Source organism: Phaethon aethereus (genome assembly GCF_964289735.1).
Source record: "Phaethon aethereus genome assembly, chromosome: 4".
Lineage (NCBI taxonomy): Eukaryota > Metazoa > Chordata > Aves > Phaethontiformes > Phaethontidae > Phaethon > Phaethon aethereus.
In genome coordinates, this window is record NC_138578.1 from 85080870 (window position 1) to 85096419 (window position 15550).

Sequence of the window (15550 nt, forward strand, 5' to 3'; positions counted from 1 at the left end):
AACGAGCCGTACTTGCTGTGCTGGAGCGGACAAGAATTTTATTTCAGTATTTCATATAAATCACGACTCCCTAGAGCCAGCTCATGATTTCCCATCTCCCAAGGTGCCATGAGCCTGTCACCCATGAGGCGGGTGCTCCCACCTGCGTCTCCCTGGCAGACGGCGCCAGGCACGGCCGTGACACCTCGTGCCTTGCAGGTGAAGGTGAAGAAGCACATCCAGCTGATCCTGGAGCGGCTGCTGCACACCGTCAATCGGAGGGTGATCGTCCTGGACCGGGAAAACGCCCTGCGGGTGAGTACCACCGCGTCGGGGCCGCACCGCTTCCCACGGCTGCTGCTGGGCGAGGCGGGAGATGCAAAAGGCATCGCCGAGTTAGGGGCTGGGAGCAGGCGACCAGCGCCGCTCCTTGCCTGGTGCTGTAGCCTGGCACCCAGCTGGCTGGGGCTGGATGTGCGGGTATGTAGCGCAGCAGGATGCACCAGAAAGCCCAAAAGGGAGTGGGAGCTGTGCCAGCGGCAGGTCTGGAGCAGAGGGTGCACTGGGAGGAGCGAGACAGGGTGTTTGTGATGCAGAAAGCCCGTTTGGAAGCAGATGAGGGGTTTGGGCTGTATTCTCCAGAAAACAAGTGCCTGGACCCGGTTGAACCATCACAATTTTAGCTGCTAAGAACACGTGGGAGGAATGCGTGGGGACACCCGCCTCTCGTGGGAAGGGTAGGCAGGTCAGAGCGCTGCTCAGCCGAAGCGTCACGCGGAGATGGGAAAGGAGCGCGAAACGGATCTGTGGCCGGCGTGGGTTCATGGGTGCTCTGCTGTGGGTGTGACGGCAGAGCCGGTGTGCTCAGCCGGGTGGCGAGGATTGGGCCCAACAAGCTGCTCTGGGCTGCGAGCGTGGGCGAGGAGCTGGGTCTGACTGTGTTTGGGGAGCCCAGAGAAAGCAGTGGGGCTGTGCAGCGGCGAGGAAGCACTGGGCTGTGGAGAAGTGCCGTGCCGTGCCGTGCCGTGCCGTGCCATGCCGCATGCTGTGCCCGGGGAGGCGCGAGTACCTGGAGTGGCACCTCAGCCCTTTGCTTGAGCCCTCTTGGGGTAAGCCTGCAGGTTTGCCATCCTGTTCTTTGTTCTCACTAATAAAGACCTGACGAAGCCAAAGCGACGAAGGCGGCGGGCAGGATGGGACCTTTATACTCACTGGCCCTGCCTCTGCTCTCTGGCGCGTGAGGCTGCCCTAGTCCGCAAATGTCCCGGGCGCTGGGATTGCTCCCGCTGACGCACGGAGGCACCGGCGTTGCCGCTCCCTGCCCGCTGACCCTCCTCCTACCCCCGAGGGGCCGGGCAGGTGCGAGGTCTCCCCTGCGGCCCCCAGCTCAGCCTGCCCTGCCTGGCCCTGGCAGTGCAGGTGACATTTCCCGAAAGCGGCTCTGCGGTGCTGGGGCGGCTTTACTGGCCGAGCTGATGGTGGGTGCCGTCCCCGGCACGCGCCTGGGCGCCAGCAGCCTCATTGCCGGGCCACGCCACGTCGCCAGGCTCGCCTCTGGCTCTGCTGCCCAAAGCCGAGCTGCCGGGGCCGTGCCGGGCAGGTGCAGCGGGCTCTCGGCGTTGGAGTAGGATTCTCGTGTGACTCAGGCGGGAGATGCGTACGGGGTTGCGTTTGGTGTCATCTTGCGTTCAGCCTTTGTTCCCAGGCTGCGTGATCCGGCGCCGGGGAAGCAAGAGCAAAAAGAGCTGCTGGGCGAGGAGGGCCGAGCGCTGCGGGCTGCAGCGTGGCCCCATGCACAGTGCGGGAGAAGGGGAGCGGTTCCTCGGCCGTGCCTCACTCCCACTCGTGCTGCCCTTCCCACGGGCCGGCCCCGCTGGGCTCCCGGAGCTCCGTCTGGCACCTTTCCCAGTGTCGCTCATGATCTCCGTGCCGCTGCCGCAGCCCCTGCTTTCACCCGCACGTCCGAGGAGCCTCGGCCCAGGCTGCTCCGGCAGCTCTGGCTGCCAGGAAGGTCTGGGGGGAGCAGAGACGCGTGTGCCCACGCCATGGCCTCCGTCCACCCTATTGCTGCTGGGCAAGAAGCAGAATCTGGGAGGAGGAGAGCCCCAGATTCACTGTCCCAGGAACTGGGCACTGAGAGGCCTCCGACCGCCCCGGCAGCCTGGCCCCGTCCCACGGGGCTGGTGCGCTCACGGGCTCCCTTCCCGCAGGGGAGGGACGAGCTGCCGCGGAAGAGGCTGTGCGGAGGCTCGGGCGGCCGCTGGCAAGCGGGGCTGGTGCTGGGCGCTGCAGCGTCTCTCGCAGCCGAGCAGCTGGGGTTCCTCGGCATCACGGGGTCCCCCAGCACCGCTGGTCCCCCTCGGCACCGCTGCAGCCCTGCGAGCGCCGGGTGGGCCCCCAGCGCGAGGCACAGGCTTTGACGCCGCGTCGGCTCCTGCACGTGCGAGCGTCCTGCTTCGGGGTACCGTGGTGTGGGCGCCAGCGGGAGAGGCCACAGCCAGACCCTCCTGCCCTCTGCCCCCCGCCAGACCTCTGGCCGCAACGGCCGCTTGCTGCGGCCCCGGGTGCCGGGCGCTTCCCGGAGGAGGCTGGGCGACGTCCTCCTCTCCGAGGCTGGTGGCCCCGCTGAGAGAGCTGTGAAGGCTCCGCTGCCGGTGGATGCCGAGGCGAGAGCCCCGGTGCTGCGCCTGGGCGGAATCGCCCGTCTCCAGCTCCGGGGAGCCCTCGCCCCGCCGCGCCGCAGCCGCAGAGGGTGGTCAGGGTGTGGTGCATCCCGGCGGGCTGGCGGGAGCGTGGGGAGCGCTTATGGCGTCACACTTGGCATACGCTCGCCCCCCATGGCTGCCACCGGCTTCTTTGATCCAGGACCCTCATTAAACTGATGCTGAATTTCTCCTCTCGTGGGCAGCCTTGCAGAGGCTGGAATATTTGAGCTGCTAATTGCGTTCTCCCTGTAATTAGCCAGCGCATCCTGCAGCCGGGGAGGCCCCGCCAGCCGGCTGTGGAAGGGGAGAGGGAATTTCTAGCCGCCGCAGCCGCGAGCTGTGGCAGCCCTGGGTACTGGCAGGCTGTGCGGGGCTCAGCCCCCAGCCTCGCTCAGGACTCACTGGAAGGAGTGAGTGAGTCCCCCATGTCCCTGGGGACCCCCACCCAGCCCGCCCTTCCACCCGGGAGGTCTCAGGGACAGGTCCCTCTCCCAGCCGGGGTCTTGCAGAGCCTGCGACCATTTTCCACCATCTCTGACCGGGGGTGCAGGAGAAGTCTTCGGTGCTCCCGGTTAACCTGCCGGCAGCAGCCGAGGGGCACGTGAGCAGCCCACGCTGTGGGGTGTAGGGACGGGCGCCGGTTTCAGCCGGGATAGGCTGGGAGCACCGGGGCTGCAGGCAGCCCTCGGGGAGCCCCGAGGCAGAGGAGGGTGTGAGGCTGCTCTCACCGAGGGGCTGGGGGTGCCTGGGGCTCGGGGAGCGCTGCAGCCCATGCAGGGCAATGGCTGCCAGTCCCCTCCTCATCCTCATCCAGAACAGAAGTGCACAGGTGGGAGAGGATGTAACAAAAATAGCGTCTCCGTAGAATTTATTGAATTCTCATTAAATACAGCCGTCGTCGCCCTCGCCTTATTTACACAGGGGCTTCCATACATTAAACTGAACGGTTAAAAATAGAAAAGCTGGTGCTACCCAAACCCTACCGTCGGAGGGAGGGAGAGGAGGAGGGAGACGTGGGCAGGCTGCAGTGCTGGGACAGTGCCCCCGCGCTCCTGGCCCACCGGGCACTGCTGGCTCACAAGAACCAGAAGCATTTGCGCCTGGATTTCTTCGCGTCCAGCTTCGCAGGCAGCTTCATCGCTGGTGAAGGCTCTTGCCTGGGCGGCAGGATGGCCCCCGCCGCCGCCGCCGCCGTGGGGGAGCTCGGTGTCGCGTTGCCCTCGATATGGCTCAGCACCCGCTGGAAGCGGCCCTCCTGCTGCCGGAAATCGTGCTCCACGCTGCGGGCGAGCGGGGCGAAGGGGACGGCGTTAGAGGGCGTCGCCCACCGCAGCCCCCTGCTCGCCACGGCTCCGTGCCCCGGCGCCCACCTCCACCCCTGCGCCCTGCCGCAAGGCGCCGGGGACCTCGGCCCCGCCGCGCTCCCGCGGCTGCGGCACGGGGGTAGCGTGCGCGGCAGGGGCCCAGCCCGGCTTCGGCGGCGGTCGTCCTGCGGCGGGAGGGGACGCCTGCGCCCGCGGGGAGGGCAGTGGCCTCGCGCCTGCGGCTGGGAGCCTGTGGCGCGGCCCTTTGGGCATTTCTCTGGCAGCTTTCTCCAGGGCTCCCGCATCTCCTGGTGGGCAGACATCCCGGCGTCACCGTGCCGGTGAGGGGGCCCTGCCGGCATGCCCTTCAGACGGCTCCCATCCACCACCCTCACCCTCCGAGGCTGCCGGGGGGGCGGATCTCTCCCAAACAGCTGCCCCGCCTGCGGCAGCGCGGTCTGCAGCTGGGCACGTGGCACCGCACGGCTAAACCTGCCGTGCTGGAGTGCCCGGGAACCCATCCGTCCGGAAGGACAGACCGACAAACAGCCCCTGACTGGTGGCAGGGGGTATTTTGGTGTGAGTCACCCTCAGCTGCCTCCTCCCCGCCGCCCTTCCTTATCCAGCCTCAAAGCCTGGTGCTGCCTCTGCTTTTCCCTCGGGCTTGACTGTGCTTTTTGCTCTATCTCACCCGCTCGCCAGAGCCCCTTCGCCCTAAATGCCTGCCCTAAACGAGGACAAACATGCCAAGTCCTGCCGGGGAGCTGATCTGCTGGAAGCGGCCTCCCGAAGCGCCAGGGACCTGTTCCCGGCACGCCATGCTGGCGGCACTGAGGCGCCTCCGGCACCGGGCCGTCGGGGGTTCCTGCTGCAGCGGAGTCCCCAGCTCCGGCGCGCAGCGGCTCCTCTGCCCGGATCCGGCCACCAGCAGCCACACCTGTCGGTGCGCCACAGGGACACGTGGCACCGCTGCGAGGGCTGGCCATCCTCGGCAAGGCGGCTACGCTCCCGGCACGGCGGGCCGGGCAGACGAAGGCTCCGGACGTGCCGGGCGCCCTGTAGTCGCCACCCACAGCAGCTTCCCTTGCTGCCAGCCCCGCGCTGCAGGACCGCGACACGCTCCCCCCCGCAGGGCTCGGCTTCTGGCGCTGCTGCTCTGGCCCCCGCGGCTGCAGGGTCCCTCCCGGCTCAGACTAACACGTGCCAAGGCTTTGCCCGGGCCAGCCGCCCTAGCTGGGCACCAGCGCTGGTGCCGGGGGCGAGCCCGGGGTCTGTGGGACCCCGGTAAGCGCTGAGCCCCCCGGAGAGGGGCTGCGTGTCCCTGGGGCCAGGGCCCCTTGTCCTGCTGCTGCTGCTGCCACCGGCGCTGCACCCAGCGGGCCGAGGGCAGCTGCAGCATCAGGAGGTGGCACGGTGGGGGCTGTGCCGCTGCCTGTCACACCACTAGCGATGCAAGGAATTAGGGCTCCCTGCGTCTGGGCGGGTAAGGGGGGCTGTGCCCACCCCCCTCCCCCCGCTCAGGTGTCCTGCAAATGCCAGAGCCCCCCCGTGTCCCCGCAGCACCCGGCAGCGCCCAGGCTGGCTGTGGGCGGCCACGTGCCGTGACGCTTCCTCCCACGGAAAGTGCTCCGATCTCGCCACGCCAGCCACATCCCATCGGATCAACCAGGTGCTGTGGTGCGTGCCCAGGACCCGCACGTGGGGAGCGCCCCACAACCCGCCCCATGGCACGCTGACACATCCTGTCACCGCCTGTCACCTCCCGGCAGCCGCCCCGCGAGGACACCGATTGTTCCCACCTATTTCCAGGATACGGGCGAGCTGTGGCAGACAGCCCTTAGCAGGGGGGCAGCGTGGGGAGGGACCCCGACTCCCCCGCACAGACACGCAGGAAGGGCTCGGGGCCGCCGTGGGGCGCGCAGCTGGCGCGTTTGTGTGTGGCCCCGGCACGGGACACGGGCGGGCAGGTCTGCTCCCCGCTGCGGGTGATCCCCCAAGGCTGGTGCCGGGAGCGCCGCCCTGGCTCCTGGCAGCCCCTGCGCTCCGCGCTCAGCGCTGCCCCGCCGCCCCCCGCCTGTGTCCCGTGTCCCACGGGAGCCGCTGCTCCTCACGCGGACGATGGCGAGGCCCGGAGGGAGTCCCCAGCGGGAGCCTGGCAATTACAGGGAGCCATCTCCCCCAGATGTGACATCTCTCCCCGCCGCAGTGCTGCGTGGAGACAGACTCGTCAGACCCAATTAGCACTGAAGTCCCCCACGAGCTACAGCAGGGGAGTTCGTGATGTAAATCAGTGGAGAACGAGAGCGATGTGGTGCGGCCGCGGCAGCCGGGGTGTGCCGGGCGGCCGGCGCAGGGGGTGCGAGGATGCCAATGCGCAGGGGAGGCCGGAGCCGGGGCACCCCCGGCCCGGAGGTGCCTGGAGGAGAGCGTGTCCGTCCCGCGCATGGGTGCTCGCAAACGCACGGCGGGGCAGCGGCTAAACCGCCCCGCGCGCACCGACGTGCACCGCGGAGCGCTGCTCTGCGCCAGCTCTGCGTCCCACGCTTCCGAGCACTAGCAGAGCAAGCCTAATTAATAGCAAAACGGGAGCATGCCTGGCCAGCCACCCGCTTGTGCACGGAGGGAGATGGCAGGCTGCGCGGCCGGAGGGGCAAGCGGACACCCATGGGTGCCTGGGGGGCAGGCGAAGACTCGGGCAAAACTGCAGCTCCCCGACTCCCAGAGGGCTGACGGGGAGAGGGCCCCGGCCGCACCCCTGCCTACCCCGGGGGGCCGTTCCCGGAGACCAAGTGGGCTCTGAGGAGAGAGGGCAGCGGAGGAAGGCGCTTCCGTGCCCTGACCCGGAGCTGATGCCGGGGAAGCAGAGCCGAGGCCCTGCGCTCCCGGACCCCAGGAGGAACTGGCAGCCCCTCTGCAGCATCTGTGCAGAGCTGGCACAGGGACAGAGATGCAGCCTGGGCTCGCAGAGAGTGAGCAAGCCCATCCACCAGCCACCAGTGAGGCTCCCCCAGTATATTGCTTTTACAGAAGATAAATGCTCTGCCTTCAGACTGGAGCAGCAGCTCCTTCCCGCTGCAGCCAGGCAGCCGTCCTTTGCGAGAATCACACCTACTCCGGGGAGCGGGAGCCGCTCTCTGCAGAGATAAAGCAACCAGACGCAGGCCCGGTAACACCAGCACCCTGGTCCAGCTTTTTGACGTTTTTAGGAGCTGGCCGCAGAGGGGCGAGGTGCCTGCGCCCGAGCCGGGAGCCGCGACAGCGCGCTGGGGGAAGAGCTGGCACGGGTGTGCCTGAACGGCTCCTAGGCTGGCCCGGCGAGCCCAACCCTGCGCCGAGGACGGCGAGCACCCACGCCGTGCTAGCGCCCGCGCCCCTCCACGTCTGCCGCTGAGGGGTCCCGGCACGCCGGCTGCCAGCCGTGCCCAGGGGTGCCTTCAGCGTCCCGCCCGGTGCGGCGCGGGGCCGGGGCTGGCGGGGCGGGCGTGTGGCCGCGCCCCAGCGCGGTGTATCCTGCCAGGAGAGATGCTGCCTTTCGGGCCATGAACACGAGGAGAGAGGGGAGGCTGCGAGCTCCCGGCCGGAGCGTGCCGCTGGCGGGGAGCAGCCCCTGAGGCCTGTCTGAGCACTCCTTGCAGAGGAAGGTGTCGCGCAGCACAGACAGAAACGGCCCAGGGCAGTCCGTACGCGGTGCCCCCCACACCCGAGAGCGGTCCGTACGCGGTGCCCCCCACACCCGAGAGCGGTCCGTACGCGGTGCCCCAGGAGCAGGGGCGGTTGCGGAGACAGTGGGGCTGAGGGCCTCTGCGTACCCAGCTGCTGTGGGGCCACAGATGGGACGGGTCCCTTGGGACCTGAATGAGCAGGACGAGGGGGACAGCCGCTCCCCGCATGCCCCATCACCTTTCCCTTGAGCTTCCCGCAATGGCCTCCGCCAGGGACCTGGCACAGGGGGTCTTAGCTGGCCCCGCACAGCCCAGTCTGTGTCCCGTCCTACGGCACTGGAGGCGTTTCTGCTACGAAGAGAGCGCTCCTCCGCTCGGAGGGACAGGAGAGGAAAAGCTGTGACTGTGTTCGTGTCACATCCCCTTGGGGACAGCTCGGATCCGGACAGGATGGGAGCCCGCAGCACCTCATGGCTCGAGGTGCCCCGAGCGACCACCCTGCCACGGGGACAGGAGGTGGAGCGCAGGCGGACGGGGCCCTGGGAGTGAAGACTCGCAACCCCCCTGCCCCGCTGCCTTGTAGCCAAATCGGGAGCTGGAGGGGTGGAGGAGACCGGGGGCCCTGCCGGGAGCATGCAGGGTGCCAGAGCTGCCTCTTACCTGTAGATGATGCAGGCACAGTCCCGGCAGGTCCCGCAGTTGGCGATGTCTTGCCCTGTCCGGTACGAGTGTCGCCTGCGACAGAGCAGAAGTGCTGTGAGCCTGGAGACCCGGCCTTGGTCTGCCTGTGCCTCCCCAGCCACCCCCAGGCTCCTCATCTGCATCTCGCGTTCATGCTCCGGCAGACAGGAGCCGGGAACCCGTTGCTCTCCGCACGGGATCCCCTCCTCTCCTCCCATGCAATGCCGTTTGATGCCAGGCCAAACGCGGTGCCTCTCGGCTCCACAGATTTCTCAGATGGTTGCAAACCAGAGACAGGCGCAGCAGAAGCCCCAGATCCTTCACACCTCCTTTCATCTCCATCCCAGAGCTGTAGCTCACGCCCGTGGCCACCGCCGGCCACCACGCATCCCCCACGCATGGTGCCACGGAGGGAGCGGGACCGTGGGCGGCGCAAGGTCTGTGCGGGGGGACTTCCCGCAGTGCCCTGACAGATGGGCAGAGGGAGATGCTCCAGGCTAAGCACCAGCCTACGCCGAGCCCAGCAGTTACCTCTTTTTGATGCTTTCATACCAAAGCAGCATCCTCCTCAAGGGAAGGTGCATGGGACTCAAATGAAGCTGACGAGCCCCAAAGCCCAGCTCAACCCCAAAGCAGTCCTCCTCCCAGATCACTACAGAAGAAGGTATCTGCACCCCGAATGTTTCTGCTGCGGGTGCTAAACAGCAGCCCCGATGCGTCCGCAGGCATGCTGCCTGCCCTGCTGCCCTCCTGCCCGGGGCTCCCCGGCTGCCTGCTCCCCACGACCAGCTCCGTGCTCCGGTCCGCCCATGCAGGCTGAGTGTCCCCAGTGTCCCTGCCGCCTGCCAGCAGCACCTCCCAGCTCCTGCTGCCCTGTGAGCGCGGGGTGTCCACCGGCTGCAGCGTCCCGGCTTCCCAGACGCCGGGCAGCCACAGGGCGCCTGGGACCGGCAGCGAACCTCTTGCCCGGCCACAGCGCCAGCCCGGTGCTCCCCGGAGCTCGGCAGCCTCCACACGTCACCACCGGCCCCGGCTTCAGCTGCCGGCAGGACAGCCGGCACCTCCCTGGGGAAACGGTCCGCCGAGGTCTGCCCTCGGCAGCCTGCAGCGTCTCTGAACGGCGCTCGCAGGCCTTGGGCTCTGCAGCCCTGCCGAGCCCCCGGCGTGATGGGGCCGTGCCGGGGGCCGTGCCAGGGGCCATGCCACGGAGCTGCCCGTGGGCCCCGGCGCCCCAGCGCTGCCAGCGGCTGCTCCCCGGCGGTGCCCCGATGCCGGTTCCTCGCAGAGCTGTAAGAAAAGGGCTCTGCGAAATGCTTTTGGTCACCCGTGCAGACTCCGTCTCCACATCTCCGTTGCCCCTTTTCGGCAGAGCAGGCTGCGTCTTTTGGGGGACAGCTGAGGAAACAGCCCCACGTCCCACATAGCAGTCACATTTTCCTGTTTAAATCTTCTCCCTGTTACTTGACCTTGATCATGATTGTTCTCAGCCCTCAGAAACTAGGTCTTTTAATGCACCAAATTATATATTACAATTGGGATTATACTGTTAGCGCATAAATTAGACCGTGATACATTTATATATATAGGTACATATATATATGCGCGTGTGCGGGTATCTAGTGCCGTATAGACTGCGCCTCTACCAGGATGAGGTCTAACCCGGGATAGGCGTTTGGTGTGGGATGTTGTTGGCACTAGACGCCTGGACTGTGCAAGGACACGTTACACCACGAGCGCCGTTGGGGCTGGCGGCGCAGCGGGTGCCTCGGGGTCACCGCGTGCCTGCAGGACGCTGACCCGTGGCAAATGAGGCCACTGCTCCTCAGCACCTGGACACTAGGATGACGTTTTATGGGATTTCCTATCCCATTCCTTATGTCTTTGGGCATCTTGCTTACTCATTTGACAGCAACGGTATACAGAGCCGAGATCTTAATTAAGCTGCCTGCAGTGAAGCTAAATTGGCTTCCCGAGCAGAGAAGCTCGGTTCTGGCTGTGGGAGCAAACTTGCCCTCTCAACAGGGCCGCTCTGCACGTGCCCTCGCCGCACCCCACGGGGACGAGGCTCGGCACGGCCACGGTACAGCCACAGGTCTACAGGCGCCCCGGAGGGCAGCACCACAGGCAGGGTGTCACTCCCTGGCCTTTCTCCTCTGAGCAGCCGCACAGCCCCCGGAGGCAGCAGACCCTTGTGCAGCCCTGCCCGGCGAGGGGCAAGCACGCTGTGCCGGGGGCTGCCCGGCGGGGGGCAGGCGGGCTGTGCCGGGGGCTGCATGCTGACGCTCAGCAGTGGCAGCAGCGATCGCAGCAGGAGGAAACCCCAGCTCTGGCCCCGGCCAGAGCGCCCAGCACCGCGCTCGGGACCCTGCCCACAGAGGCAGGAGCACGGCTGCTGGGCTCGGCTACAAGCAGCACTTTTTCAGTGCTTTGCTCTGGAAAGCCGGGACGGCGCAGGAGCAGGCGGCGTGCCCCGAGGAGCTGGGGTGTGCTGAGCTGCTGGCGCTACTCCTCTTTTGGGGCGAACAGGGCCAAGCCGCGGACCGCGCTTTCCTCCCCTCCGGTGCGGTCACCCATGCCGTGCCGGGGCAGGCACAAAGCCGACCGGGGCGGGCAGCTCCTGCGCAGCCGCAGCGCCCGGCCACGCACACCCCACCTAAAGGCCCGCGTGGGCTGGCACGCTGTCGCTACCGCCTCTGTGGGACCCACACCACCTCTCCCACCCCCTGTGGGAGGAGGCACCCAGCAGTCATTTGGTTTAGAGAGAACAATGAAACACGTGCACGGGCACCAGGGCCAGGACTACCAGGAGCTGCCCGTCTGGCAGGTCCAGATCTCCTCCCGTGTGCCGCCCTGCCTCCCCAACACCACGTGCCGAATCAGGCACAGCACTACTGCCGTGGCAGGCACCGAGCTCGGTGACCGCGGCAGGCTGGGCCCCTCTCTGCCCGCGAGGCCAAACTAACGAGCTGCCAAACTGACCGGCTCTCCCGTCCCCGTGCCCCGGGCCGTCCCCACGCGGCCGCAACACAGCGCGGCCGCATCTGAAACGCCGCCCATGAGCAGCGCGGGGATGCTCCACGCCGCCGCGGCCCCCCGCCCCAGGGCCACCTCGCAGACAGACGGGTGGTTGAGGGCAGGGCGGGCCAAGCCGTGCCGCTCGGCGCGGAGCCTCGCAGGCTGTCCCTCCAGCCCCACGCCGGACCCTCAGTGCAGGTGCCCGGGGGAAGCTGCTGCCTCCCTGATGGCCGACCCAGGGGAATCGCGGCAGGAGCTTAATGGGAACGTCCTGAGCTGCGGCCACCGCTCAGTACCACAAAGGCTGCACGCACGTTTCTCTTCACTGCTTCTTTCCCCGCGAGGAGCAGAGGACACGAGCTGCACGAGCACCAGAGATTGGGAGCAGGTTTTCACTCCAAGGGTGGTCGAACACTGGGACAGGTCCCAAGAGGTGGGGGAGCTCCATCCCCTGGAACGCCTTAGTGGGGAAGGTCCCGAGCAGCCTGTCCTGGCTGCACCCACCTTTGGTGGGCGTTGGACCAGAGACCTCCAGTGGTGCCTTCCCACCAGCACCGCTCTGGGAGCTGGCACCAGGGCAGCTTTGCCGGCGCTTCCGTTACAGCCAAGACGGGCTTCGTTAGATGTAACGACCGCATTGTTGCACTGCTCTGGTGGGAGCTGGCTGTCTTGGGGCGTGGGGCTTTACAGGAGGGTGCCAGGACGGGCACAGGGCGAGCAGCTCCTCGCATCTCTGGGGAGGTTGGTGGCCCCTGTGTGAGATGAGTTTGGAAGGTCTCAGCTCTGGGCCATCACAGACTAACCTCCAACACCTTGCTCCGTTTGGCAAATCCACCTGGGAGGGCAAGGAAAATTGGCCCAGGGGTGCCCTGCCCCACTGCCCGTGGGGCACGCCCCGGGCAGGGCAGGCCAGGACGGGCGTGCACAGGCCCCTCCCTGGGGCGCAGACACATCAGTCACTGGGACACTGGCCACCAAATCTGTGCCGTTGGTATCTTGAAGGGCGGCGCTGAAAGCAGGCGTGAGAAACAGGGAGGCTGTCCCCGCGGCATGCGCCATGGCTGGGCTGCGGCTGCGGCTGCGGGCGGGGTGTGACAGCCCAGCTCTCCGCTCCCGGTACTGATGAGCGCGCCGGCTGCCAGGGCCGGGCGGGGGGCCCAGCTCCCCTTGTCCCCCTGGCCTGCACCCCCTGCGCCCTCTCCCTGGGCACGGGGAGGCACCGTGGGCAAATGCAGAACACGCCAGGGCGGGCGACACAACTGCACCGCGATGTGGTGCCGCGTGCGCGCGGACAGCAGCTCCGAGCTTTTCGGAAGGAAACGCACCTGGGAGGCAGCAGCACCCAAATCTCTGGCCGTGTCCCCTGTCCTCCACCCACAGGCCCCTAGGGACATCGCCCCCCGCCTCCCCGCGCCGTCCCCGCCTGCTTACCCGTCCCGCTGCGCCTCCTTCTTCTCCAGGTCCTGGATGACATCCAGCAGCACCCGGATGGTTTGTTGGCTGGTTTCCAGCACCCCTTCCAGGGACTGCAGCTGGGACTGCAGGTCCCCCTGCTCCCTGGGCGCCCGGGGGCCCTCTCCCTGAGACGTCTGGGTGTCCTCGTCCCCCAGCGGTGGTCCCACCGGCCCCTTGGCCGCCACCACCAGCTGCAGAAGGTCCTGGACGTGGCGCAATGTCTCCGACTGCTCGGCGGTGAGGCAGGGCTGCCCGTGCCGGGGGACCTCTGGTGCCCACCCGGACGGCTGCGTCCCCACACCGGGGCCCTGTGGGGCCAGCGGCAGCGGCTCCCCGGGCCCCTCTGGTCCTGCCCGGCCACGCCCAGGTTCGGTGGTGCGGAGCTGGCTGCAGATGCTGCGGGGGTCCGGACAGCCAAGCACAGCTTGTGTCTTCTCCGGCACGGCAGCGGCAGAGCCGTGCCAGCCCGGCGCTGGTAGGATGGGGGCTGGCGAGGTGCAGCAGGGCCCCCCCCAGGGCGTGCCGCAGAGCTGGTGCTGGGGTGGCGGGGGGTCCCGCGGGGTGTTGCCCTGAGCTGGCTGGCGGAGGCCGTGGGTGTCCGTGGCAGGGACGCTCTGCTGGCGATGCAGCGAGGGCTGGGGCGGCGGGTCCCGGCGGGGCAGGCTCCGCTCCGAGTCGCTCCGGCTGAGCCCCCGCGGCTCAGCGGCTGGCCGGGGCTGACCGCAGGGCAGGGAGGCCGGGCGCAGGGCGGCCCCGCGGCCGCCCCCGGGGCTCCTGCGGAGCTGGGCACAGGCAGGGGGTGGCGGGCAGGGCTCGGGGGCGCAGCTCTGCGCCAGGGAGGTGCAGCGGGCAGCGGGGCACCTGCCCGCGCCTGGGTAGGGGGGACAGGGATCCCTGGGCGGTGGTGGTGGCACGCGGCACGCTGCGGCACGCTGAGCGAGGGCTGCGGCACGATCACGCACGGGGAGGCTGCCAGGCGCCCGCGGGGGCACGGCCCGGCCGGCGCCGGCGGGCATGGGCCCCCCCGGGCACTGGGCACTCCCCCCCGCATCAAGCAGCGCAGCGTCGCCGGCCATGTCGCAGACGCTCTTGCTGCGGGGCTGGGAGGCTGGGAAGGGCTTCTGGAGGCTGGGGGAGGTCTGGATGGCGGCGCTCATGCACGCCTTCCCGGGCATGGGCAGCGTCAGCGAGCCCGGCTGCGCCTGGGACCAGCTCCGCCGCGAGGCACAGAGAGCCGCCGGCTCAGGGGCGTCCCTGGGGGGCGGCGAGGCACGTGGGGTGTTGGGGCCGGGGGTGGCTGTGGGCCCGGGGGGGGGGCTGCCCGCCCATCCCACGCCACCCTCCACCAGGTCCTTGAAGCGGACCTGCTGCGTACGGTTGCGCCGGCGCTTGAGGCGGCTCTCGATGTCGGGCGAGTCGCGGTTGAGCAGCACCGAGCGCACCGTCATGGCTTTCTCCTGGCCACCCTCACCAGCGGGGGCCGGGCCGGGAAGGGGCTCCCGGCTGACCATGGCTCAGGGCCCTGGGGCCGCCGCCCTGCGGCGGGGCGCTGCGGCAGGGCGCAGGGCGCCGAGCACCGGCAGCTGGAGCCCCAGGGTGCACCCGCCCCCAGAGCTGCCCGGGGCAGCGGGCGGCCTCATCCCGCGCCACCGCAGAGCGGGGATGCTGTGCGGGAGGCGGGCACGGGGCCTCCGGGCATGCTGCCCGCCGCCCGGCCCTACAGGCCCTGGCACGCCGCCCTGACCGCCCCGTCTACCGCCGTGCCTCCCCGCGGGCGCTGGCAGCCCATGGTCCCCGCCGTCCGCCCCGGCTCGGCGTCGCCCACGGCAGGCTGCGCGGGGTGCCGGGTGCCGGCTGACGCCGCCCGTGGCTCCTGGCCTCCCAGACCTGCGGGGACAGAGAGAGGTGGGTCAGCCCCGGCCCCGCCGCCACGGCCCCCCAAGGACGGGAGCGTCCCCCGTGTGCCGCGCTGCCCTGTGGAGCCACTGGCCTCTGCCGCCTCCGCGTGCTCCCTCCCAGCCCCGCCGTCACAAAACGCGAAGAGACAAGCTTTGATCTCCGGCGCTGCCTCTTCAGCGCAAAGAGAGGAGGAAAAAAGAAACCCCTTTAGCATAAACACGTTACAAGTTCACAGCTCAAACCAAGCGGAAGCAGCCGTTAAAAATAGCTCTGCCTCACTGGGGCTGGTGCCTCGTGTTGGCGGGACGCTGGCAGCGGGAGGGCAGGTGTGGGGCATGCGTGGGGGGCTGCTGCGTGTGGGCACGGGGCAGAGCAGGGCTGGGCACGGGGGGGCTCCTGCATGGGATGGATGGACACGGGGCACCTGCTGTACGCAGGACACCAGCCCTGCGTGGGGCTGGACAAGGTGTGGGGCACCCAACCTGCGTGGGGCATGGCTGGAGCGGTCACCGGGGACCCGTCCTGTGTGGGGCGCGGCTGGACAGGGCACGCAGGCCCATCCTGCACGCGTCACCCTCCCGAGGCGCGGCAGGGGCGGTTGGGCTGCGGGACCAGCTCCGTGGGCAGGGGCGAGACCGCGGCTCGGGGACGCGGAGCGCTTGGGCACGTGAGAACCGGCCCAAGAGAGACATCGCGGCTGAGACGGCGACTTCGGTCAGACCAGGGGATCGCTCCCTGCCCCCCTCTGTGGAGAAGGGCGGTCGCCAGTGTCGCTCCGGCTCTCGCCCCCCGCGCTGCTGCAGCGCGGCAGCTCGGCGAGGCTGCGGCAGGGCCGCCTCTGGGGAGCGCG

General features: G+C 68.8%; 2 protein-coding genes across 2 annotated transcripts in view; one reads left to right on the forward strand and one right to left on the reverse strand.

Moving 5' to 3' along the window:
* LOC309404467 (dedicator of cytokinesis protein 2-like) overlaps window positions 1–15550 on the forward strand; it is a gene marked incomplete at both ends in the record, with an annotated part of 60363 nt that overhangs the window by 21310 nt on the left and 23503 nt on the right. Inside the window, one exon of the mRNA XM_081998937.1 lies at window positions 199–294. Coding sequence (XP_081855063.1) covers window positions 199–294 — 96 coding nt within the window. The remainder of the gene's footprint in view (window positions 1–198; window positions 295–15550) is intronic.
* LOC309404986 (uncharacterized protein) lies at window positions 3760–14869 on the reverse strand (the record flags this gene model as incomplete). Its single annotated transcript, XM_081999659.1, has 3 exons — window positions 12778–14869; window positions 8311–8385; window positions 3760–3964 (listed from the first exon to the last, which is right to left on the reverse strand). Exons 1-3 carry the CDS (start codon window positions 14310–14312, stop codon window positions 3760–3762), a joined length of 1815 nt encoding a protein of 604 aa, XP_081855785.1. The 5' UTR covers window positions 14313–14869.